This window comes from Phacochoerus africanus, chromosome 12, assembly GCF_016906955.1.
Source record: "Phacochoerus africanus isolate WHEZ1 chromosome 12, ROS_Pafr_v1, whole genome shotgun sequence".
NCBI lineage: Eukaryota > Metazoa > Chordata > Mammalia > Artiodactyla > Suidae > Phacochoerus > Phacochoerus africanus.
The window spans coordinates 36,786,116-36,810,391 of NC_062555.1; the positions used below are offsets into that span (position 1 = coordinate 36,786,116).

The following is a 24,276-nucleotide window of genomic DNA, read 5'->3' on the forward strand; positions in this document are numbered from 1 at the left end:
GTGCCAGGGCCTTATACCACTCTCGGGGTTCATCTGTGGTCCAATACCCCCCCCCCCAACTCCACCCCCCAGCAGCGGAATCCTCCCTGCGGGTGTAGGTAAGGATCGCCCTCGATCCCCAGCCACCGCCCCACCGCCCGCCGCCTGGTGCCCGGAGCCTAGCAGAGCAGGGCGCTTTTGGGCGCGTGGGGGAGCCGGGGCAGGGACGAGCGCGACCAGGAGCCAGAGCGATCGCGGCCAGAGAGGGAGGAGGCTGCCGGGCCCAGCCTGACGCAGAGGCGGCAGCGGCGGAACAGGCCACTGCCCGGGCGTCCGGCCACCAGCCATAGCCGTCCCTCCGCCTTCTGCCGCCACGGCTCTTAGCGAGTGGGAGTGAGTGCGTCGCGCGCCCGCTGGGGGTCACAGGCTGCTGGCATCCTCGGCAAGCCAGCCAGAGAGGAGGGAGGTGCAGGAGCGCGCTCGAGGGGCGGAGGCGGGGAAAGGAGCGGGCGAGGCGGAGGCGAGGGAGCGGAGGGAGGGGAGCCAAGGGAGGGAGGGACCCGCCTGCCGCGCCCGGGCCGTTCGGCATGTGTGGCCGCAGGCACCGGTCCCCTCTGCTGTCCCGGGGCTGAGCCGCGCCCGGGTGTCCAGGACGGTGTGTGCTCGAGTGTGTGTGTCCGCGCGGGCGAGCTCTGCACCGGCCCCGAGCCTCCCGCTCGCTTCCTCCGGCCGCGGTGCATGTTCGCCTCCTGCCACTGTGTGCCGAGAGGGAGGAGGACCATGAAAATGATCCACTTTCGGAGCTCCAGCATCAAATCGCTTAGCCAGGAGATGAAATGCACCATCCGACTGCTGGACGACTCGGAGATCTCCTGCCACATCCAGGTGCTGGTGGTGCGGGGCGAGGGAGCGGGCCACTTGCCCGGCGCAGGGCTAGAGGCGGGGCGCGGGGTGGGGGGTGGGGGGCTCTGCAGGTGGGCGTGAGCTCTCAGGGGCGAGGAACCCACCCGGGAGCCTGCTAGAAAGCCAGATTTCGCTTCCTTCACCCGCTAAGGCTGAGAACCATACCCAGGGATGGGGCATTGTACCCTCACAGGCACCAGCAGCACGTTATCCACTCCCGGGCGGGGTGGGCCGGGGGGGCTTTCTCTGGCTTGCACGCTGTGTGCACTGCTCGCCGCGCCTAGGCTGGGTGCGCCGGGCAGCTACCGCCTGGGGAGTCCTAACCCCTCGGTTCCCTACTTTGTCAGGAATTAGGAGTTCCGAAAGCCTGGAGTGTTACCTGCATGTCGCCCACTCTTCCTTCCTCCCTTCCTCCACGTGGGGAAGGCATGCACCAGTCTGGATTCACTCATTTCTTTCTCTGGCCCCTGGGCTCCGAAAATGCCCTCAGTTCCAGGGACCTGCTCCGGTTCCCCGCCTCCCGTCTACCAGTGGCCTTTGCTTCTCAGCGTGGGGCGGCGGTGAAGTTTCCCAGGAGTGAGAGAGGCCAGGCGACCCGGGGCTCCAGCCTTCAGGGATGGGGCGTGCGCTTGGCGGACTGGAGCTACCTCGAAAGGAAGCCTGTGAAATTTGAGTGTTTCAGAGAAAGGAAAAGGGCTGTGAGGCCGGCAGGGAGGGAACACTGCAAGACCTGAGTCCCGGGGGTGGGGGGGGGAAGCGCTCTTTGGAATATTGGTGGACTTTTGCTCTCATCCAAGTTGGAGAAGGCCAGAATTGTTTGGGCAAAGGCAATAATCAGTGGGCTTGCAGGAGAAGTAGTGTGAGCTGCACCAGTGTGTGTGTTACTTTCAGCACCTATATCTGTAGGCAGATGTATGTCATGCCTTTTCCCAAGACCCACTCCGGGCACAAACAACCTGGAAAGGTCCTGTCAGGGTTCAGCACTATTAAATCTATTTTACTTATTTATCTCTGAGATTTTCTGGTCTCACCTATCTCACCTACCTGAGTCTTGAAGCTCTAGGGCTGTGCTGTTTGTAAAAATACTGAGCACTCTACTCTGTCCTGGTGAGAGCATGGGAGCAGCATCTCCCAGCAGCCAGAATTCGCCTGTGGGCTGTGTTAACCCAGAATGAATGAATGAATGAATGAATGAATGAATGGTTTTTCTCTTTTTCCTTTTCTTGTGGAAGTTGGTGACATGGGGACAGTGGCAACTAATTTGGAATCTGACAACTGGATAAGTTTCAAGGCAGGAATGTGGTGCCCCATGACCTCCCAGGAAAGTAGGCTCCCACTGACTTTTCTGGAGGATCTTGAATTTCATTCTGAGCTAAGCACTGCTGCAAAACTTAATAATAAAAGGATTAGCAGGATAGGCAGTTTTCTGCTGCCATAGAGTTGCGCAGAAACATTTGGCATGTACTATCTTGTGATTCAGAGAAAGTAGTTTGTGCACTTTGCTGTGAGTGCTAAAGTGGAAGAACATTAACCCATATTGAAAAGGTAGATAATGAAGGGGCCAGCGGTAGTGAGTGGGGCTCTTGGGTTCTCCTGGGCTCTCTCAGCCCATTGTCTGCCTTGTCCTGTCCCACCTGGAGTTGACACCGCTGTTTTTTTCCCCTTAGGGGAGGAAGTCTTCCTTGCAGTTGACACCACTGTTTTTTTTCCCCTTTGGGGAGGGAGTCTTCCTTAGATAAGTGGTCCCCAAAGGACATGTATTTGCTATCTGGTATTCTGGGAAGCAATAAATTGTAGTTAGTCGAATAACAATTTGGAACATTGGCGTTTGTATGGTCCAGCTGATGCCAAGGAGGTTAAAATGCTGTGTTCCAAAATGTGGACTTTGGCATTGCTTAAGAAAATCAAATGTTTTATTTGGAGGCACCTCTGCCCCCAAATGGTGATTGTCATTTAACCAATTAAAATGAATTAAAAAGATTTTATTTTGATAATTTTGGACCTTATACCTTCCTAGAGTAGTTCAAACCTGGGAATTGAAAATATGTTTTTGAGTAGAAGGTCACCAAAAAACTTTCCATTTGTTTAGGGCAAGAACAAAATGATTTTTAAAAAAAGCACCTTTTGGAGTTACCAGTACATGCCCTGGGGACTCCATCTAGCTCTCCTTCTTTGCTTGCCTTTTCCCTCCATTCCAGGGAATCACAAAGTTAAAGGAGTGTCTGGATTGTTGCACAGACCTTCATTCTATAGCTCACAACAAATGCAAGTTAGAGATTTCTTTTGTGAAACAATAGGTTTTAAATATTCTTTTTCAAATTATATAATTTGGGTGGTTATTGACAAAGAAAACTTTCTTTTAAATTTTTTTTATTAAAGTACAGTTGATTTACAATGCTCTATCAATTTCTGCTATAAAAGCAAAATGACCCAGTCCTCACATATATACATTCTTTTTCTTTTATTATTTTCTATCATGTTCTATCACAAGTGATTAGATATAGTATACAGCAGGACCTCATTGCTTATCCATTCTAAATGTAAGTAGTTTGCAACTACTAACCTCAAATTCCCCATCCATCCTACTCTCTCCGCCTCCCCCTTGGCAACCACAAGTCTGTTCTCTATGTCTGTGAGTCTGTTTCTGTTCCGTAGATAGGTTCATCTGTGCCATATTTTAGATTCCACGTGTAAGTGATATCATATAGTATTTATCTCTTCTGACTTACTTCACTTAGTATGAGAATCTCTGGTTGCATCCATGTTGCTGCAAATGGCATTATTTTGCTCTTTTTTATGACTGAATAGTATTCCATTGTGTATATGTACTACATCTTCTTAATCCATGACAAAGAAAACTTTCAAACAAGCAACCTAGTGTCAGTAGCCTGATAGCCAGTTCTAGTAGCAGGTGCCCAGAGTGACTGGCTCTGTAGGATCTAGGATGTCCTCCCATTATATCATTTGCATGTGAAAGTTTGGGTAGAGTGGAAGATGAATTCCAACTGGATAGGGAGCAAAAGGGGAGGAGTCTAGGGCCCAGGCAGAGGCCTGATAAAGGGAAGGACTTGCTGAGTGTTCCCTCCTGGACTTTTCCAGCTGAGCCAACCCTTGAGACTGTGGAAGGACATGGCTTACTTCTAACCTCTTTCATTCAGTCTTGCTGCTTCAAGTAGAGTGGCATCATCTTCCCTATTCCATCCACAGATGCTGGCATGGTATACACAACTCCTTCTAATGAACTTGCCATTTTACTACTGACTTTTATTGAGTAAATGTACATTATTCACATTATTTATTCTTTCACAAATCCTGGTAAACATGGTTGATATTATTGGAATTGGCTGTGAATTTGGATTTGGATTTGAATAGAAGTACTGGCATTATGCTGAGCACCTAGTAGGCACTTCATAATTATTTACAGATGTCGATTGGATAATTTCCTTTCTGGACTATTAAATTCTTTTTTTTTTTTTGTCTTTTCTAGGGCTGCTCCCGTGGCATATGGAGGTTCCCAGGCTAGGGGTCTAATCGGACCTGTAGCCACTGGCCTAACGCCAGAGCCACAGCACCGAGGGATCCGAGCTTCATCTGTGACCTACACCACAGCTCATGGCAATGCCGGATCCTTAACCCACTGAGCAAGGCCAGGGATTGAACCCGCAACCTCATGGTTCCTAGTCAGATTCGTTAACCACTGTGCCACGATGGAAACTCCGGACTGTTAAATTCTTGGGGGTAGAAATGTTTGTTGTGATTGTTGTTGTTCATCAAGGAGTTATCGGTGCCTGGAGTAGAACTTGGCATATAGTTGTATTCAATAAACACGTTGCTCCCCACCCAATATTTAATGCAGCTCATTACCTGTCGACATGAGGGTAGCGTGACAACATTGGATTGGGAATCAGGAGATACATGGTTTAGTTATGTCACCAACCAGTCGCATGACACTGAATGAATCATTTGACATTTGGAATCAGTGTTTCTTCTTTTATAAAATAAGGAAGTTGCATTAGCATGGATGGCTCCAGTTTAAAAAGTCTACAGTTTAACTATTACCTAGGCCAATTACCTTTGAGTAAAACATTGCTATTGACGAAATGGTTGTGTACACATTGTCTCATGTGATTTTCATTCATATCCTGTGTTATCTCCATTTTATTGATGTTATTGTGTTGCTGAGTATTATCTCAATTTTATAGATGTGGTAAATGAGATTCAGAGAGATTAGGCAACTTGAGTCACCTCCAGTAAATGGATCAGAACCCATGTCATTTCACTCAAAATCCAGAGCCCTTTCTTCTCCAGAGCCCTTTCAAAATCCAATGCCTCTTGAGACTTGAGAATGATGTTGCTTCAGGCTACAAAGAAGAGAGTAGCCACGTTGAAGTGGCTTAAGTAATAAGGGTGCTCATTATCTTATCTAATAAGAAGTCCAGAGGTAGGGTACCTTCAGTGTTGTTAAGCAGCTCGGCATAGACCCAGGTGCTCTCCATCTTAATACTCTGTCTCCTCATTACACCTTCACCACTTATAGCCGTGGTTATAAGGTGGTGGCCATAGTTCTGAATGTCAGTCGGGTACTCCCATATCACCACCATATAAGAGGTGGTATTTCCTCCTACATTTCTTTTTATCATGGAGGAACACCATTCCTGGAGGCTTCATCAGTCTTCCCTTCACATCCCACTGGCCAGGATTTGATCATATTCCTGTGCCCTAGCTGCAAAAGAGTCTAGACGTGTGTGTCTTTGACATCTGCAGTCTTTGCTGCCTGTAATGGGAGGTGGGCTTTGACATGGAAGCAATGGAGATGGGTTGTGTGTGTGTGTGTGTGTGTGTGTGCACGTGTGTAGTGGGGGGCAGGGAACTGCTGTTGGCTAAACAAGCAGTAGTGTCTTTTCAGAACAGATCAAATTGAGTTATGATCATTGTTGCCATCAGGAAAGTTTAATAAGATGCTAGCTAAGCCCTGGCTTATTTTAAGCAATCTTTGTATGTTCAAATTCTTCACCCAGAAAAACAATTGGCTAATCCTTTGTAGTTTGTGTTGTTAAAGTCAATTCAGTCCTTACTGAGCTGAGGGATTCTGGGCAACCTCTGTTCTTGTTGAGGTAGCAGTTTGGCCAAGTGGTTGAGAGCTTATGTTCCAGGGTGCTACTTGCTTGGGTTTGACTAGCCAGGTGACTTTAGGCAGGTCACTTTACCTCTTTGGGTCTCAGTTTCCTCATCTGTAAAGTGGGCATAATAATGGCTTGTTGTAACAATTAAATGTGGAATATGTGTCAGGTACTTAGGACCTGGTCCATGGTAAGAGTTGAAAAAATATTGACTGTTGTCTATTACATGAAGGTATATGATAGTCAACCCTAAGTAGTAGGAAAGCTTTGGCTTGGAATCTAATATCTTTAAGCCCACATTCCTGATTGTGTAAGACCTTAAGTGAGGGCTTAAGTTCTCCTGTTTTTTCTTGTTTTTTTTTTTTTTTTTTTTAATCTGTTAAATGGCGTAGTAGTTCCTGGATTGCCAATCTCCATTGCATTGTTGGGATAATGTCTATAAAAGCATGTATAAATGTTAAAACTTCACTCAAATGTAGAAGACGAATACTAATCTAATTCATTTAGTTGAAAAGAGGGAGAGAGTTGTTTACTGCATCCTGAATTTCTTATCTGTTGAAACAGGAATTGGATGGTCACGTGCAAACAGACATATGTGCTAAATATCAGGCCTCATGATGATCCTTCTGGTGAAGTAAGTCCAAGCTAGGTCCAGCTGGCAGCCACACTTTTTCTGCTAGTAAGGACGATCCAACACTTTCCTCTATCAAACACATCTAGAATGCCATTCAGAGTACAGTGGGGATGAGACACAAAAGGAATAGAAGAGAGAGACAGTTTGTTAAATACTGTGGTCTAGCTCTGACGTGTTTAGGCCTAGATTACATGGGCCAGCTCTTTGTATTGAGTGTATTCGGACAAAAAGTAATGCTATTTCAATGGTCTGCCAAGATCTTATCTCTTGACGTCCTCAAAGCAGAGGCAAAGTGTATTGACTGTGGGGAGAATGCAGTCCTGTTAGCTCCACATCATTTGGACAGTATATCAGCTGGGTGCTTTTAACTACATCTAACAAATTCTAATTCGGACTGTCTTTACCATTAAGGACATTTACTGGATCACATATCCAGAAATCCTGAGTTAAGTAAAGACCTAATTCAAAGACTGTCTTGCCTTTTTGTGGGGCTTTAGACTCAGACTGATAGTGAAATGGTTATTGTAGTTCCAGTTCTCACATTTTCATGGAACAGCCTCCAGAGGAAGAGAAAACCCACTTCCAACTCAGCACTCCAAGCAAAAGTCCTGCAGTCATTCTTTTTCTTTGCATTTCTTTTTTCCTTTTTAAAAAAATTTATTGAAGTATAGTTGATTTGCAAGGTTGTGATAATTTCTGCTGCACAACATAGCGATTCAGTTATACATGTACAGACATCTATTCTCTTTCCGATTCTTTCTCCACATAGATTATCACAAAATATTAAGTAGAGTTCCCTGTGCTCTACAGCGGTTCCCTGTTGGCCAATAATTCCATATATCTCAGTGTGCATATGTCAATCCTAAACCCCCAGTCCATTCCCTCCACACCTGTCCCCTTTGATAACCATAAGGTGTGTTTTGGGGTTTTTTTGTTTGTTTGTTTGTTTTTGTCTTTTTGTATTTTGAGGTCTGTGCCCGTGGCATATGGAGGTTCCCAATCTAGGGGTCTAATCAGAGCTATAGCCACCAGCCTACACCTCAGCCACAGCAAAGCCAGATCTGAGCTGAGTCTGTGACCTACACCACAGCTCATGGCAATGCCAGATCCCCAACCCACTGAGCAAGGCCAGGTATCAAACCCACAACCTCATGGTTCCTAGTCGGATTCGTTTCCACTGAGCCATGATGAGAACTCCAGTAACCATAAGTTTTTCACCTACAGAATGGGAGAAAATATTTGCAAATGAAGCGACTAACAAGGGATTAATCTCCAAGATATACAAACACCTCCTGCAGGTCAATATAAAAAAAAATACATGAACAATCCCATGAAAACATGGGCAGAAGATCTCAATAGACATTTCTCCAAAAAAGACAGGCAGATGGCCAAAAGACACATGAGAAGATGCTCAACATCACTAATTATTAGGGAACTGCAAAACAAAACTACTCTACCAGCCAGAATGGCTAATATCAAAAAGCCTGCAGTCGTTCTGACCAGACTTCCTGAGGCCCATGCCCACGCTGAACAGTGAATGTTATCAGTGGAAGGGAGTGTGCTGGTAAGCTTAAGATGACCAGAACCTGACCTTGGGCCTCAGGGTGGAGCCTGCTTCCTTCCTGGTGTTATTCTCCATAGGGGAGAGGTCACTACCTAGATATAAGGGCTCTCTTCCTAAGGAGGAAGGGTGATGCCTCCTATGAAGTTAACCCATGATACCCTCACTAGATGTTTTGTCTGGGTCAGTGGTTCTCAAAATGTGTCCCGGGGACCCCTGGGAGTCCCTGACATCCTTTTTGGGGTGGGAGGGGCAGTCTGTGAGGTTCAAACTATTTTCAAAATAATATTAAGATGTTATTTGCCTCTTCTGGTAAAGGAGTTTTATTGAGATGTAATTTACATACCATAAAATTACCTGCTTAAAATGTACAACTTTAAAAATTGACGGAATTGTGCAACCATCACTATGGTCAATTTTGGAACAATTTTATCATCCCCCAAAGAAAGCCTATGCCCTGTTATAGTTATACTCCCATACCTCCTAAGCCTTCCAGCCCTAGGTAACCACTAATCTGCTTTCTGTCTCTATAGATTAGTCTGTTGTGGCCATTTGATAAAAATGAAATCTTACAATATGTGATCTTTTGTGTCTGGCTTCTTTCAATTAGCATAATGTTTTCAAGGTTCATCCATGTTGTAGCATATATCAGTATTTCTTTCCTCTCAATTGCTAAATGATGTTCTATTGTATGCATAGATCACATTTTGTTTAGACATTCACTGGTTGATGAAAATTTGTTGTTTCCACTTTTTGGCTGTTGTGAAGGATGTGCGGTGAACATTCCTGTAAAGTTTGCCATTTCTCTTGGGTATATACCTGAGAGTGAAATTATTGGGTCATATAGTAACTCGGTGTTTCATCTTTTGAATTGAACAGTTTGGCAAACTGTTCTCCCAAGTGGCTGGACCATCTTACATTCCCACCAGCAGTGTATAAGGGTTTCAGTTTCTCCATATTCTTGCTATTATTTATTTGATCATAACTATCTTAGTGGGTGTTATTTGTATAACTCTGTACAAATTCTAGAACCTTTTCATCATCCCCCAATAAAACTGTGCCCATTAATAGTCCTCCCCATCTGATATATGTCAAGTTAATTTTTGTATATGGTGTGAGGTAGGGGTCCAACTTGATTCTTTTGCATGTGCCTATCCAGTTGTCCTGGCAGTATTTGTTGAAAAATTCCTTTTCTATTTGTCACCCTTATTGAGATGTTGATTGCTTTCTCCACTCTCATTTTCTCAGAAGTATAATGTAGAGTTTTTTTAGGGCTGCCCCTGAGGCATATGGAGGCTCCCAGGCTAGAGGGTGAATTAGAACTGTACCCACTGGCCTACGCCACAGCCACAGCAACTCGGGGTCTGAGCCATGTCTGCAACCTACACTACAGCTCACAGCAACACCAGATCCTTAACCCACTGAGTGAGGCCAGGGATTGAACCTGTGTCCTCATGGATACTAGTCAGATTTGTTTCTGCTGAGCCATGATGGGACTCCCTAAATGGTGGAGTTTTCCAGGGGCTGCATGATTTGTGATATTGTAACACACTGACTACAGAAGCAGATACGAGAATCCAGCTGCCTTCTGTTGATTCAGATAGTAAAGAGATTTGCAAAAATGTAAAATAGTGCTACTTTTCTCACTAAATTAGATTTTATTTTGTAAAACAGTTATTTTCATAAAACATTTATGTTAACATGCAATGACTCTATTGTTTTTAAATGAGACAATGATCAAATTTGTTTTATTTTATTATTTTATTATTGTTATTTTTTGTGACTGCACCCGCAGCATATGGAAGTTCCCAGGCATGGAGTCAAATCAGTGCTGCAGCTGCTGGCCTACACCATAGCCCCAGCAATGCCAGATCTGAGCCGCATCTGTGACCAGTACTGCAGCTCACAGCAATACTGGATCCTTTAACCCACTGAGCAGGGCTAGGGGTCAAACCAGCATCCTCATGGATACTAGTTGGGTTCTTAATCTGATGAGCCACAAAGGTTACTGCAATGATTGAATATTTTAAAAAATTATCAGCAAATATTGAAATATACAACCCAAATAAACCAATTTTCTATATAGATGTTCAATAGTGTAAGGGAATTTTGAGGCCAGTAAGCTCAAGAATTGCTGGTTTTGGTGACTTTCAATGTACTGAACTTTCTGAAAATATTTTATTTTATTTTTTTCCCACTGTACAGCAAGGGGGTCAGGTTATCCTTACATGTATACATTACAATTATATTTTTTCCCCCACCCTTTCTTCTGTTGCAACATGAGTATCTAGACAAAGTTCTCAATGCTATTCAGCAGGATCTCCTTGTAAATCTATTCTAAGTTGTGTCTGATAAGCCCAAGCTCCTGACCCCTCCCACTCCCTCCCCCTCCCCCTCCCATCAGGCAGCCACAAGTCTTTTCTCCAAGTCCATGATTTTCTTTTCTGAGGAGATGTTCATTTGTGCTGGATATTAGATTCCAGTTATAAGTGATATCATATGGTATTTGTCTTTGTCTTTCTGACCCATTTCACTCAGTATGAGAGTCTCTAGTTCCATCCATGTTGCTGCAAATGGCATTATGTCATTCTTTTTTATGGCTGAGTAGTATTCCATTGTGTATATATACCACCTCTTCCAAATCCAATCATCTGTCGATGGACATTTGGGTTGTTTCCATGTCCTGGCTATTGTGAATAGTGCTGCAATGAACATGCGGGTGCACGTGTCTCTTTTAAGTAGAGTTTTATCCGGATAGATGCCCAAGAGTGGGATTGTGGGGTCATATGGAAGTTCTATGTATAGATTTCTAAGGTATCTCCAAACTGTTCTCCATAGTGGCTGTACCAGTTTACATTCCCAGCAACAGTGCAGGAGGGTTCCCTTTTCTCCACAGCCCCTCCAGCACTTGTTATTTGTGGATTTATTAATGATGGCCATTCTGACTGGTGTGAGGTGATATCTCATGGCAGTTTTGATTTGCATTTCTCTTATAACCAGCGATGTTGAGCATTTTTTCATGTATTTGTTGGCCATCTGTATATCTTCTTTGGAGAACAGTCTATTCAGGTCTTTTGCCCATTTTTCCATTGATTGATTGGTTTTTTTGCTGTTGGGTTGTATAAGTTGTTTATATATTCTAGAGATTAAGCCCTTGTCAGTTACATCATTTGAAACTGTTTTCTCCCATTCTGTAAGTTGTCTTTTTGTTTTCTTTTGGGTTTCCTTTGCTGTGCAAAAGCTTTTCAGTTTGATGAGGTCCCATGGGTTTATTTTTGCTGTTATTTCTATTGCTTTGGGAGACTGACCTGAGAAAATATTCATGATGTTGATGTCAGAGAGTGTTTTGCCTGTGTTTTCTTCTAGGAGTTTGATGGTGTCCTGTCGTATATTTAAGTCTTTCAGCCATTTGGAGTTTATTTTTGTGCATGGTGTGAGGGTGTGTTCTAGTTTCCTTGCTTTGCATGCAGCTGTCCAGGTTTCCCAGCACTGCTTGCTAAATAGACTTTCTTTTTTCCCATTTTATGTTCTTGCCTCCCTTGTCAAAGATTAATTGACCATAGGTGTCAGGGTTTATTTCCGGATTCTCTATTCTGTTCCATTGGTCTGTCTGTCTGTTTTGATACCAGTACCACACTGTTTTGATGACTGTGGCTTTGTAGTATTTCTTGAAGTCTGGGAGAGTTATGCCTCCAGCTTGGTTTTTGCTTCTCAGGATTGCTTTGGCGATTCTGGGTCTTTTGTGGTTCCATATAAATGTTTGGATTGTTTGAAGATATTTTAAAAACCTCCCTGGCCTCGCTCAGTGGGTTAAGGATCCAGCGTTGCTGTGAGCTGTGGTGTAGGTCACAGATGCGGCTCAGATCCTGCATTGCTGTGGCTATGGCTGTGGTGTAGGTTGGCAGCTGTAGCTCTGGTTCATCCTGTAGCCTGGAAACCTCCGTATGCCATGGGTGTTGCCCCAAAAAGCCAAAAAAAACAAAAAACAAAACCCCTAAGTAAAACCAAATAGGACTCCCATGCATCTTGGGCCTCCAAGATTGCAAGTTACAAGTATTTGAAATGATGTCAGTTAAATAAAAAACCCAGTGTGTAGATGGAAAATGTGTATGTGTATATTTGGGATTCTTAGTATTAACCATATACATCTGTGTGTGCGTGTGTGTGTATGTGCACACACATGCATCGAAATGTGAAGAGTAGAACAAGGCCAGGCTCTGCTGTCATAGCATTTCCTGTTTGTACTTCCTCTCCAGCTGAATCTTTTTTTTTTTTTTGTCTTTTTAGGGCCACACCCACGGCATATGGATGTTCCCAGGCTAGGTGTTGAATCAGAGCTGTAGCTGCTGGTCTGTACCACAGCCACAGCAACTCAGGACCAGAGCCAACTCTGCGACCTACACTACAGCTCACGGCAACGTCAGATCCTTAACACACCGAGCAAGGCCAGGGATTGAACCTGCATCCTCATGGATGCTAGTCAGATTCGTTTTCCCTGAGCCTTGATGGGAACTCCCCAGTCACTGACTTCTTAAGTCTTACTTCTTTTGTTCTGAGTAGACATTCGGGAACTCTTAAAAACATGGCAGGAATGGAAATATCAGAATTTGTCCCATGGAGATTCCAATAGGAGATTCACATGTGTGATAGGCAGTCAGTAGCTAGCAAAGTCCTCTCTTAATTCCCACTTTGTGTGGGGAAGGATCCACATTGCTCCTCCTATGAAACAGCAGGGCCAGATGTGGAGTCCAGAGATGGGAAAAAATGGGGTGATGATTAGGAGCCATTAGGGCAGGTTTTGCAACTGAGGTTTGAAGTTAATTCAGGCTAAAAAGAGTTGGTGTTCAGCTCTTGGGAGGAATGTGTAAATGCTTCTCAGTCTCTGATATCCATGAGGATCTTCTGTGCTATTGTTAAAATGCATATTCTGATTCGAGAGATCTTGGGGAGGGCCCTGAAATTCTGCATTTCAGACAGGTTTCCAGGTGATACCACTAATCTGTGAACCACAACTGGAATAGTAAGATGTTAGCGGAATTTATGTTTCATAATACTATTCTTAATGTCCTTGTGTGGGGGGGTGTTTTGACCCTTCTCTCCCTTGATAATGCTTTACCTGGCACATTTCCCTCAGTAGCGGTTCAGTGAATGTTTGCGTGAGTGAATGAACGAAGACATCTATCCAGGTGTGTCTGTCGGGATAGACTGAAATGCTGATCAGACATGGATGCTGGGGATGAAATGATTCCTTTTGATTCCCTGCCCCAGCTAAGTCGAGAGATGGTTTTTCAAACCAGATTTCCTTTGATGGCCAAGCTGATGAGTATTGACCATTGTGAGAGCCCATGGGGGCTCAGGGTTAATAAGAGATCTTGTTCCTCTTGTCCCCACTTCCCACTCTGGCTTTCCTGAATCCTAGGCTCTTGATGGCATTGTGGAGGGACTCTGGCAACTTCTCCACACAAACAGATCATTGTTTATAAGCCAGCAGTGCCTGGAAGTTCCCAGAGGCATAGGGAGCCCAGCTGTTCTCATTTGCAGAAGTGACCTTGAGGGACAGTGACCCCAGAGGACAGTGAAAACTGCATTCGAGGTGTAACATAAGCTCTGGAGCTGTTTGTTTTGGTGACTTTCTCTGAAGGTGTGGGAGGGAAAGGAGAGGATCGATTTGGAAAGAAATGAAGCTCAGTCTAAAAGTGATGAACGTTTGTATAGATCAAGCAGTAGGGTTTTTCAAAAGTGAATTAGTAAAGTTTTTTAAAATAACATCGATCTTATTCAATAGACATTTAAAAAATATCTTATACATGCCAAGAATAGAGCTGGCAACTAGAGATAAAAAGAAAATAAAATCAGACATCAAGAGGCTCACAGTCATTTGGAAAAAGAGAGACAGGATAGTGATTCAAGGTCAAAAGGACAGAGGTAGGGACAGGTATATGTGGGTGGAGGACCAAGAAGAGGCATCAGACTGGGTCATCAGTAAGTATCTCTCCTCTAGATTAATCTTGATTAATAATTAAAGGACAAGTGGAAATCAATTCTTTGAAGAAGGGAAAAAGGCATTCTAAACATGGTGAGCCCTTGCTTGGTGTAAAACCATGGGTATGAAATAGCATGATTAGGTGTAGAAATGAGAGAAAGGAGATTCTGGGATTAATCCCAAGTGGTTGGTTTCAGTGACAGGGGTACTGGTGATACAAGTCCAGTACTGGGCACACATTTTGGGGGCCCAGGGGAAAATGAAATTATGGGGCCCTTTGTTCCAAAAGTATGAAGAATTTTAAGATCACAACAGGAGACCATTAAACCTAGTGTGAGGTTCTTCCAAGCATGGATCCCACACTCATGAAGCTGGCCCCGAGAAGATAGAATAAAGGAGAAGCAGGTCAGGGGAGGAGAGGGGGTTTGGATATGCTGACTTTGTGGTACCTGTAGGGTATCCAAGTGGAGAATTCCTGGTAGGCAGCTGGAAATAAGGAATGCAAGTCAACAGAGCGCTCTGGCATGGAGACACAGGTGAAAGAGTCCTGAGTGTTCATTGAAAGTAGTGTTAGATCTGATATGATACGAATGAAACCATTGTAATAGGTCTTCCTTTGTGGTCTGTCTTTCTGCTGTGGGCATTCTTATAGATCAAACCAGTAGAGTATGAACTCTGGAATCTTTTTTGAGAGTACTTGATCATTTTCCCTTTGTTTGGCAACTCCCACCTAAATGAGAACTCCATTTTCCATTTTCTTTTGCAAATAGGGCATCCAGCTCAGAGTTCTCAGTGGAAAAGCCCCTTTCCTCTTTTAATCCTCTTTTTCAAATGAAAAAGTCATCTTGCAGCCATAAGGCTCTGAGTTATAAAGCCTAGGACTTTCTATCTAAGGAAGTTACCCTTTGAGACAGTGTCATGAACATTAAGTAGATAATGCATTTAAAAATCCTATCAACGTGGTACAAAATTGAAGCAAACATGCCATATGAGGAGCAACTTTGCAAGTTATGCTGCGATAATTTATCTTTTATTTAATATTTATTTGTCTCCGATATCTCCTGTGGCAAATTTTGTTTTCTATTTAGTTTCCAGGAGATTATTGTGAGTATTGATTAAAATAAGTTCAAGTTCTATAAAATCCCTCAAAGAAATAATTTAATATTAGTAACATAATGATCTTAGATGTACAACAGAGCTTTGTCTGAATATATCTATTATTACACTAAGGTTTGAAATATGATTGTTCTGTAGCACAGGAAAACAATTAGCATATTAAAAGATTAGGATTTTTTTTGTTTTGTTTTTTGGCCACGCTTATGGCATATGGAAGTTCCCTGGGTCGGGCATCGAACTGCTGCCACAGCAGTAAGCCAAGCCACAGCAGTTACAATGCCGGAGCCTTAACCTGCTGCACCAAAGGAGAACTCCTAGAATTTGGTTTATTACCTCTCACCTCAGAAGCATAATTTGTTGCGTTAAGGCACCAAGCCTTGATGATGAGTGTTAATCTGGAAAGGACTGACTCAATCAGAGCCTTCACATGTAAACAATGAAAAGTCAGGAGTTCCCGTCGTGGCGCAGTGGTTAACGAATCCGACTAGGAACCATGAGGTTGCGGGTTCGGTCCCTGCCCTTGCTCAGTGGGTTAATGATCCGGCATTGCCGTGAGCTGTGGTGTAGGCCAGTGGCTACAGCTCCGATTCAACCCCTAGCCTGGGAACCTCCATATGCCGCGGGAGAGGCCCAAGAAATAGCAAAAAGACAAGAAACAAACAATGAAAAGTCAAACACAGTGTCATTCACTAGTGGGTTGATAATAAAATTAAAGTCTTTGAAAAAAATCAGTAACTAACTAGCCTTATCAATAGAGGAGAGGTCAAAAGCCTAATCAATAAGTTTCTTAATAATTCTTCCTTGATGTTATTAGCTGATGTTTTTTTGGGGCACATATTACTGGCCATTGTCCTGAAAATAATGCTAATTCTTGTGATCTATATCCATATGTAGGTGTTATCGACAGTGTTACAGTGGGGCGAATTTATTGGTTCTTTGTTTAGCAGCATCTTTTCTCTCTGTTCTCATGCCTCTTGATGTCCTTGATGAGTGGCAAGTATCGAATTGAGAGCCAGAGATGTGATTTGCCTGAAGTTGCCTATTGGACAAAATTAGGATGAGGTGTGGTGTCTTGGGTTATATATTTGCTCCTATGACACTAATACTACCATTATTTTGTTTTTGAATCTTCCTTGCTAGTCTCAATGATACAATTATTTTCCACTGACAACTCTAGCTCAAGCAAAAACCCTACTCTGGCCACATTTATGGATAAAGAAAGTATATTAATGTCTTAGAATTGTCCATTAAGGACATAGTTTTACTTCTCTACTTTCTTATAGTCAACATATGCCTCAATGTACATCCACACGAAAATGGCCATCAATTGAGCAGATGTTTATGCCTATTTTAGCATCTAACATGACTAGATAATTGAAAGATATTTTCCCTTTCCCTTTACATGTGTGATGTGGTACAGACATGGCTTGTGGTTTGGAATTTCAGAATAACTTTCAAGAAATGAAAGAAGAAAAAACCCAGGAGGGATGATGTCATAGAATTTTCTCTGTGGTGATTTGCCTTGTAGTTTTGAGATTGACTCTGCAAGTCAAATTCTTAGCCATCCCAGACCATGGTACTTAGAAGACTTCTAGAAAAATATGAAAATAAGAGTTTTGTTTGTTTGTTTGTTTTTTGGCTAGGCACTACCTACATCCTTGTCAGGCTCTCTTTGTCCTGAAGGCTTAAGCAGACGTGTAATAAAATCTCTGGAGTCAGGGTGGAAAAAACACTTCATACCACCTGGAGGCTTGTCAAGGATAACTGGGCCTCTTGTGTTCCCAGACCTCAAGGGAGATGTATTTCTGCTGAGGGATCATGGCAGTGGGAGGTGGGGGCACCTTGAATGACACCTTTTGTCTCTACGTTTGGAGACAAACTTTCTCCACCAGATGTAGATGGCACCTTCTTGGTTCAGTGCTGATTAAACGAGAAAAAAAAGGAGGAAAAGTTATACAGTAATTCAAGGGCAGCCGGGAAGCCTGCATTTGCAGCGCCAGCAGCAGTGTGGTAATTTGAGAATAGCAAATTAGAAGAACAAAGCAGATTTTAATCATATGCCACAGAGAGAAAGGTGGTTTAGGTTTTATCTTCAAATTGTACCTCCATTAGAGAAAGGGAGGCTTTTAATGCTATAATCCAATATTTATTGTTAAAGATTTCTTTGTTTCTTTCCCCTAGTCTTGCTTTGGTACACTCACTGGGTGGGAACTGCCAGCCTTTTTCCCATCAATGTACTCAGCAGTTGTTAAATATGAAGCATTTTCTTGATGTTATTGGAAATGGAGAGAGAGGGAGAGGGAGAGAAAGCAGGTCACTGATTTTGAGATTCAAGAGCTTTACCTTTTAGGAGATTTTAGCCTCAAGCAATACTCTCCCCTCCCATCCTTTCCATCCACCATTCATCTGTTAACCCATCCACCCACTTCTCCACTCATCCATCTAACTGACATTTACTGAGCATCTGTCTTAAGGACTGGTCTGGGTACCAGAGATAAAAAGGTAAGTGAGAATATGGTCCTTTCGGGTCTGGTAGAGAAGACAGACGCATAGACAGATTCATGGTGGTCCTATTATGATTGAAGAACATTTGGATATTGTTGGAGCACATAGAGGAATCAAGGTATTGCTTGGGGAAAGGTATAACCCTCCTTTAACTTCTGGTCACTCTCTTCCAAAATCACGACTGCTCAAAAGGATATTCATTGAAATAGATCACTGATCTTTTCTCACTTCTATTTAAATGTGAACTTTGCTCTTATTCTTAGAAACGTCTCGGCAAAAATTTTCCTTGCTATAAGATATGATTTCAAGAGAAGTCACACACCCTCTTCTCTGCTTTCTACCAGATTTTCACCCTCAAAGTATCTCTTATATAGAAATTCAGGAACAACCACTGGGCCTCCTGATCTAGCCTGGGAAGGACAGGGAAGATTTTTCTGGAGCAGGCAATGTCTTAGGTGAGTTTTAAAGAAAAAGTAGGCATTGTTTGGCCACTAAATTGGAATGGGTTGAGAAGGGTGTAGTTAGGGAAAGAAGGGCCTCTGGCACAAGGCCGAGCATAGGCAAAGGCATGGTGTTTATGAGGAATTAAGAGAAATACATTGATTTTATATGTCAGCAGAGAGGTCCATAACATACAGTGGGGAGTTGGCAAGTATCTGCTCAGAGAGTGCAGGCAATGGAGTGGACAGCCGGAGTCTAGAAAGCAATATTGGCTACTGATTACTAGGGAATAATTAGGACAATACCACTGAGTCACGGTTTATGTGGTTCAATGATCTTTGTCATTGGATTGCAGGGTCAACTTGGCTACACTTCCAGAGCAAGAGGTAAGGCACATCCATGAGGCATATAGAGGTTCCCAGGCTAGGGGTCGACTCAGAGCTGTAACTGCCAGCCTACAGCAATGGCCACAGCCACAGCAATGCCAGATCTGAGTCATGTCTTCCCCCTACACACAGCTCACGGCAATACCACATCCTTAACCCAATGAGTGAGGCCAGGGATCAAACCTGCGTCCTCATGTATGCTAGTCAGATTTGCTTCTGCTGAGCCACGGTGGGAACTCCTGATAGACTTTTCTAAAGCAGTTTATCCCTTTAACCTGTTAGTGTAGTCCCAAGCCCACCCAGAGAGGGCCTGATAGAAGAAATTGTGGGGTTTCTAGAAATAAGTGTTGAACAGAGGGAAGAGGAATTGAAATAGGCCTCCTTCTGCACTTTAGATCAGCCCTGTCCAGTAGAACCTCTGTGATAATGAAACTCTTCTATACCTGTGCTGTCCAATTTGGTAGCCAATAGCCTTATGTGGCTGTTGAGCACTTAGCATGTGACTAGTGTCACCAAGGAACTGAATTGTCAATGTTATTTAATTTAGTTCACTTAAATGTGAATTTAAATAATTGTGTGTACTGGACAACCTCTTAATGGTAGTTAATTCCTGAAAGAGAGAGGAATGGAGAGTCAAGGTTGGGAATGTTTTCCTGTTTTTTTTCGTACACTGCTATACCATTTGTACTTTTAATAAGCATGTATTACATTTGCGTTTTAGATATCATTCTGGAAAAGGCAAAACTATGGTGACAGTAGAAAGATGAGTGGTTACCTGGGGTCGAAGAGGGAGGGATGAATAGACAGAGAGCACAGAGTATTTTTAGAGCAGTAGAACTATTCTATATGATACCATAATGGTGGATGCATATTACTGTAAATTTGTTCAAGTCCACAGAATGTATAAAATCAAGAGAGAACCCTAATGTAAACTCTGGACTTTGATTATAATCATGTATCAATGTTGGTTCATCTGTTGTAACAAATATATAACCCTGGTGGGGGATGATTTTAGATTTTTGGTCCAATGCCTGTATCTTTCTCAGGATGCATCTAAAATCGAGAAGAGACTCAATCTGGTGAATGACAAAGGGGTGGGACCTGGGCATCCAGACTTCATTTTCGTAGTTCTTTCAGCTTCATGATAAGGCATTGTTTATATGAGCTTGGTTAATGTTGCTATATTTTTTCTTCAGTGCACCTAGAAATAAGTGGCATACTGTGATTTAAGTTCAAATTCAACTGTTCATTGCTGGTATATAGGAAAGAGATTGCTTTTTTAAATATTAACTCTTTGATCCTACAACCTTGCTATAATCATTTATTAGTGCAGGAGGGTTTTTTTTTTTGTTTTTTTTTTTTTCCGATTTGTTTGGATTTTCTGCATAGACAATCACATCATCTGGAACAAAGAGAGTTTTATTGCTTCCTTCCCAATCTATATACAGTTTATTTCTTTTTCTTGCCTTATTGCATTAGCAAGGCCTCTATTATGATATTGGAAAGGAGTGGTGAGAGGAGATATCCTTGCCTTGTGCCTGACCTTAGTGGGAAAGCTTTACATTTCTCACCATTGGGTACAATATGAGCTGTAGATTTTTTTGTAGTTCTTTAAAATATCAAGTTGAGAAATTTTCCCTCTATTCCTAGCTTTCTGAGAGGTGTTTTTTTTTTTATTTTTTTTTATCATGAATGGGTACTGGATTTTTTTTTTTAAAGGCCTGTACCTGTGGCATATGGAAGTTCCTGGGTTAAGGATTGAATCAGAGCTGCAGCTGCCAGCCTATGCCACAGTCACAGGAACACTGGATGTGAGCCTCATCTGTGACCTACACCGAAGCATGTGGCAACCCTGGATCCTTAACACACTGAGCAAGGCCAGGGATTGAATCTGCATGTTCATGGACTCTATGTTGGGTTCTTAACCTGCTGAATCACAACAAGAACTCCAGGTACTAGATTTTGTCAAATGCTTTTTTTGTATTTATCAATATGATCATGTGATTTTTTTATTTTAAAAAATTATTTCTGTTTTAAAATTTTTTTTGGCTGCACCCACAATGTGCAGAAGTTCCTGGGCCAGAGAGCGAACTTACCACAGCACAGCAATGGGAACTAGGGAACTCCAATTTTTCTTTTTTAGTTTGTTGTGATGGATTACATTTGTTGGTTTTTTTTTTAATTTTTTAATTTTCCCACTGTACAGCAAGGGGATCAAGTTATCCTTACATGTATACATTACATTTACATTTTTTTCCCCACCCTTTGTTCTGTTGCAACATGAATATCTAGACAAAGTTCTCAATGCTACTCAGCAGGATCTCCTTGTAAATCTATTCTAAGTTGTATCTGATAAGCCCAAACTCCCGATCCCTCCCACTCCCTCCCCCTCCCATCAGGCAGCCACAAGTCTTTTCTCCAAGTCCATGATTTTCTTTTCTGAGGAGATGTTCATTTGTGCTGGACATTAGATTCCCATTTGTTGGTTTTTGAATGTCAATCTTGCCTTGTGTACCTGGGATGACTATCACTGGATTGGGTCATCTAATGATTTAGACAAAGGAAATTAAGTCCTAAAACTTGTCATTATTGATAAATAAACAGAACCTTCCAAATTAGTTATTTTCTCCCCATCGTTTATTTTGGAGATAATATCTTCTCTCTTTAATAATTATTATAGAGCACATAGTAAAAGTTCAAATCATACAAAAGATTTTTAATGAAACATAAATGCTCCTCTGACACCAGACCTCAGATACATGCCTCAGAGGTCACCACTCTCCTCCATAGGTTTTTTTTTTGGCACATCCTTCCAGAATTTTCTGTTCCCTTTCAGAAAACAATAATGACTTCCTTTGATTAGACTAATAACAACACTTTTGAGATATAGTTTGTGTGGGCCAAATGACCAGGAGAGTTGTTAGCTCGGCTGACACTTCTAGAACCAGAGGTAAGATGCCTTGGGGTTTTGTTTCAGGCTCTGAATGCCTCCAGAATTGTTGGAGCACACTTTATATTTCTCTCAACTCCTGTATTCTCTTTGGTGGGCTTGCATTTGTATTCTCTTTGGTGGGCTTGTATTTGGTGGGCTTGATATGATTGATAGTCATATCCTGGTTTTGGGGGGGGTGTGTCCTCACCCCTTCTTCCCTTGTGTTGTTTTATTTTTCTCCTTTGCAGCATGACTGGAATAAATGAAGAGCCCTTCTGCGCTCTCCACTTTGCTTACTTCCGTGTCGTGCAGACTTAGGAAGTCTTCAAAGAGGACCTTTCTTCCCAAAGGCCCTGCTTAAAATTCCACTCCCTCAGTGATGTGTGAAGAGCAGTCAGAGAGGCTGAAAGACGTTTGACGTGTGAGATTTCTTCCAGGGAATAGTGACTTACTTCAATCCCAGAGGACCCCAGACAGTGAGGGGCCAGAAAGAAGGGGGCCCGGCCTCAGGACAAAGAAGAGCAGAAGGGGAAGGCGCAGGTGTTTGTTCAGGTAGGGTGTGAGCATGCCTTGCAGTGAAGGTATGGGGTACATCTACGATTGTGGGAGTCCCTGTGCACATTTTTTGCAGGGGGCTTGAAAGATTTTCCTATCACAGTTGATCAACCAGTAAGTGTTCACTGAACCAAACAACTTTTTTTTTTTTTTTGGGCCTCATCCATGGCATATGGCATATGGAAGTTCCCAGGCCAGGGGTTGAATCTGAGCTGCAGCTGCCGGCCTACGCCACAGCCACAGCAACTGGGGATCTGAGCTGCATCTGTGACCTACACCACAGCTCACAACAATGCCAGATCCTTAACCCACTGAGCAAGGCCAGGGATAGAAGCTGTGTCCTCGTGGATACTACGTCAGGTTCTTAACCATAGTGGGAACTCCCATGAATATCCTTACTTTATAGGTTAGAAAAATGTGCCAAGAAACAGATCCTGTCCCAGAACACACAGCCAGTAAGCAGTGGACTGAGATTTGAACCTTGGTCCGTCCAAGACCACAAAGTTCAAGGAATAAAAGGTATGATCCCTAGAGATGTGAACCATGAGCAGACACTGCAGAAGGGGGGTGTGCCAGAGGAGCAAATTTCTGCCTTCAAGGTGAGTGTCAGGCGGTTGGTGGCTGACCTGCTCTTTAGGAATTTACAGGCAGGCTCCCAGACAGCCCAGCCATCAGCACTGTGTCATGGGGTGGGTTAATCCCTGAAGTGAGTTCCTGGTAGATATTTTGAGCAGCTGTGAATTATTTAGGTGCTGAGGCAGAAAAGCATCCTGGCGTTGAATCCTAACTGAAAATTGTGCATGAAATGAGAGTCAAGTGGTTCAGCAGTTATTTATTTATTTATTCATTTACTTTATTTATTTATTCTGTTAATGAATGCAAAGCAAAAGACAGCCCTTCCGTGATCAGCCTTATGTTTCACCATCTCGTTTCTTTTTTCCTGGCTCTCCAAGTGGTGTTTTGTGGGACTCTTTTTTTTTTTTTTAATCTTTTTAGGGCCGCACCTGTGGCACATGGAGGCTCCCAGGCTAGGGGTCAAATCGGATCTGCAGCTGCCAGCCTGCACCACAGCGACAACAACACAGGATTTGAGCCATACCTGCGACCTACACCACAGCTCACGACAACGCCGGACCCTTAACCCACTGAGCGAGGCTAGGGATTGAACCTTTGTCCTCGTGGATGCTAGTCAGATGCGTTTCCACTGAGCCATGATGGGAACTCCTGTGAGCCTCTTTATTGTATCATATTTTGCAAAATACCTAAGAGCTGTTTTTACCTTTCTGGGTGCCCAGAGTGCTGGGTGTGACTCATTCTCTCACCAGGAGAGCTTAAGCCAAGAGAAATAAGAGGCCTAACGAGCTCCCTTGTCCTGATGGCAAACTCCCCCCTTTTCTGGGCCCTCTCCAGCCCCACTGCTTTCCCTCCTTCCAGGCTGGTGTGCTTTTGGGGAAGCAATGGAGCCCTTATTATGAATCTATACAACACATTATATGTTGTGAAATGCCTCATCTTCAGTTGACCAGTCATTTTCTAAGAAAGTCACAAACTAGGAAAGGAGGGGAACCCAGAAAAATCCAGGCCCAACCCACAGGCTTATCCTAGTGAGTTAACCTGATGAAAGCAAAACTTGTAAGAGGGACCAAGTGCATTTTCTTGATGAGGGTTGGTGCTGGTTAGAGTCTTTGAGAAGGGTCCTCCCATATCCCCATATTAAAAAAAATTACATTAATTGAGATATAATATACATACCATACAATCCCCCCTACCTCCCACTTTTTAACAGCTGCACTTACAGCATATGGAAGTTCTGAGGCTAGGGGTCGAATCAGAGCTATAGCTGCAGGCCCATGCCGCAGCAACACCAAATCCAAGCTGTCCAATTCACCCTTTTAAAGTGTATAATTGAATGCTTTTTAGTATATTCACGGGGTTGTGCAATCATTGCTGCAGCCAGTTTTAGACCATGCCATCACCCCCCCAAAGAAATGGCAGACCATTTATTTCCCTCTCCCCAGCCCCTGCATTTACCACCAGCCTCAGACCACCACTAATCTACTTTCTCTATAGATTTGCCTATTCAGGATGTTTCATATAAATGGGATCATAGGCTATGTGGTCTTTGTGACCACCGTCTTTCGATGAACATACTTTTTCCAGG

At 43.2% G+C, this 24,276-nt stretch overlaps 1 protein-coding gene across 2 annotated transcripts in view; it reads left to right on the plus strand.

Moving 5' to 3' along the window:
- Positions 1-518: 518 nt before the first annotated feature.
- FRMD3 (FERM domain containing 3) overlaps positions 519-24,276 on the plus strand; it is a 320,699-nt gene continuing 296,941 nt past the window's right edge. The window contains exon 1 of one of the 2 annotated variants that reach the window (XM_047754939.1): positions 519-864. In XM_047754939.1, coding sequence (XP_047610895.1) covers positions 718-864 — 147 coding nt within the window. In that variant the 5' untranslated portion in view covers positions 519-717. The remainder of the gene's footprint in view (positions 865-24,276) is intronic. The other variant, XM_047754940.1, reaches the window with a different exon arrangement.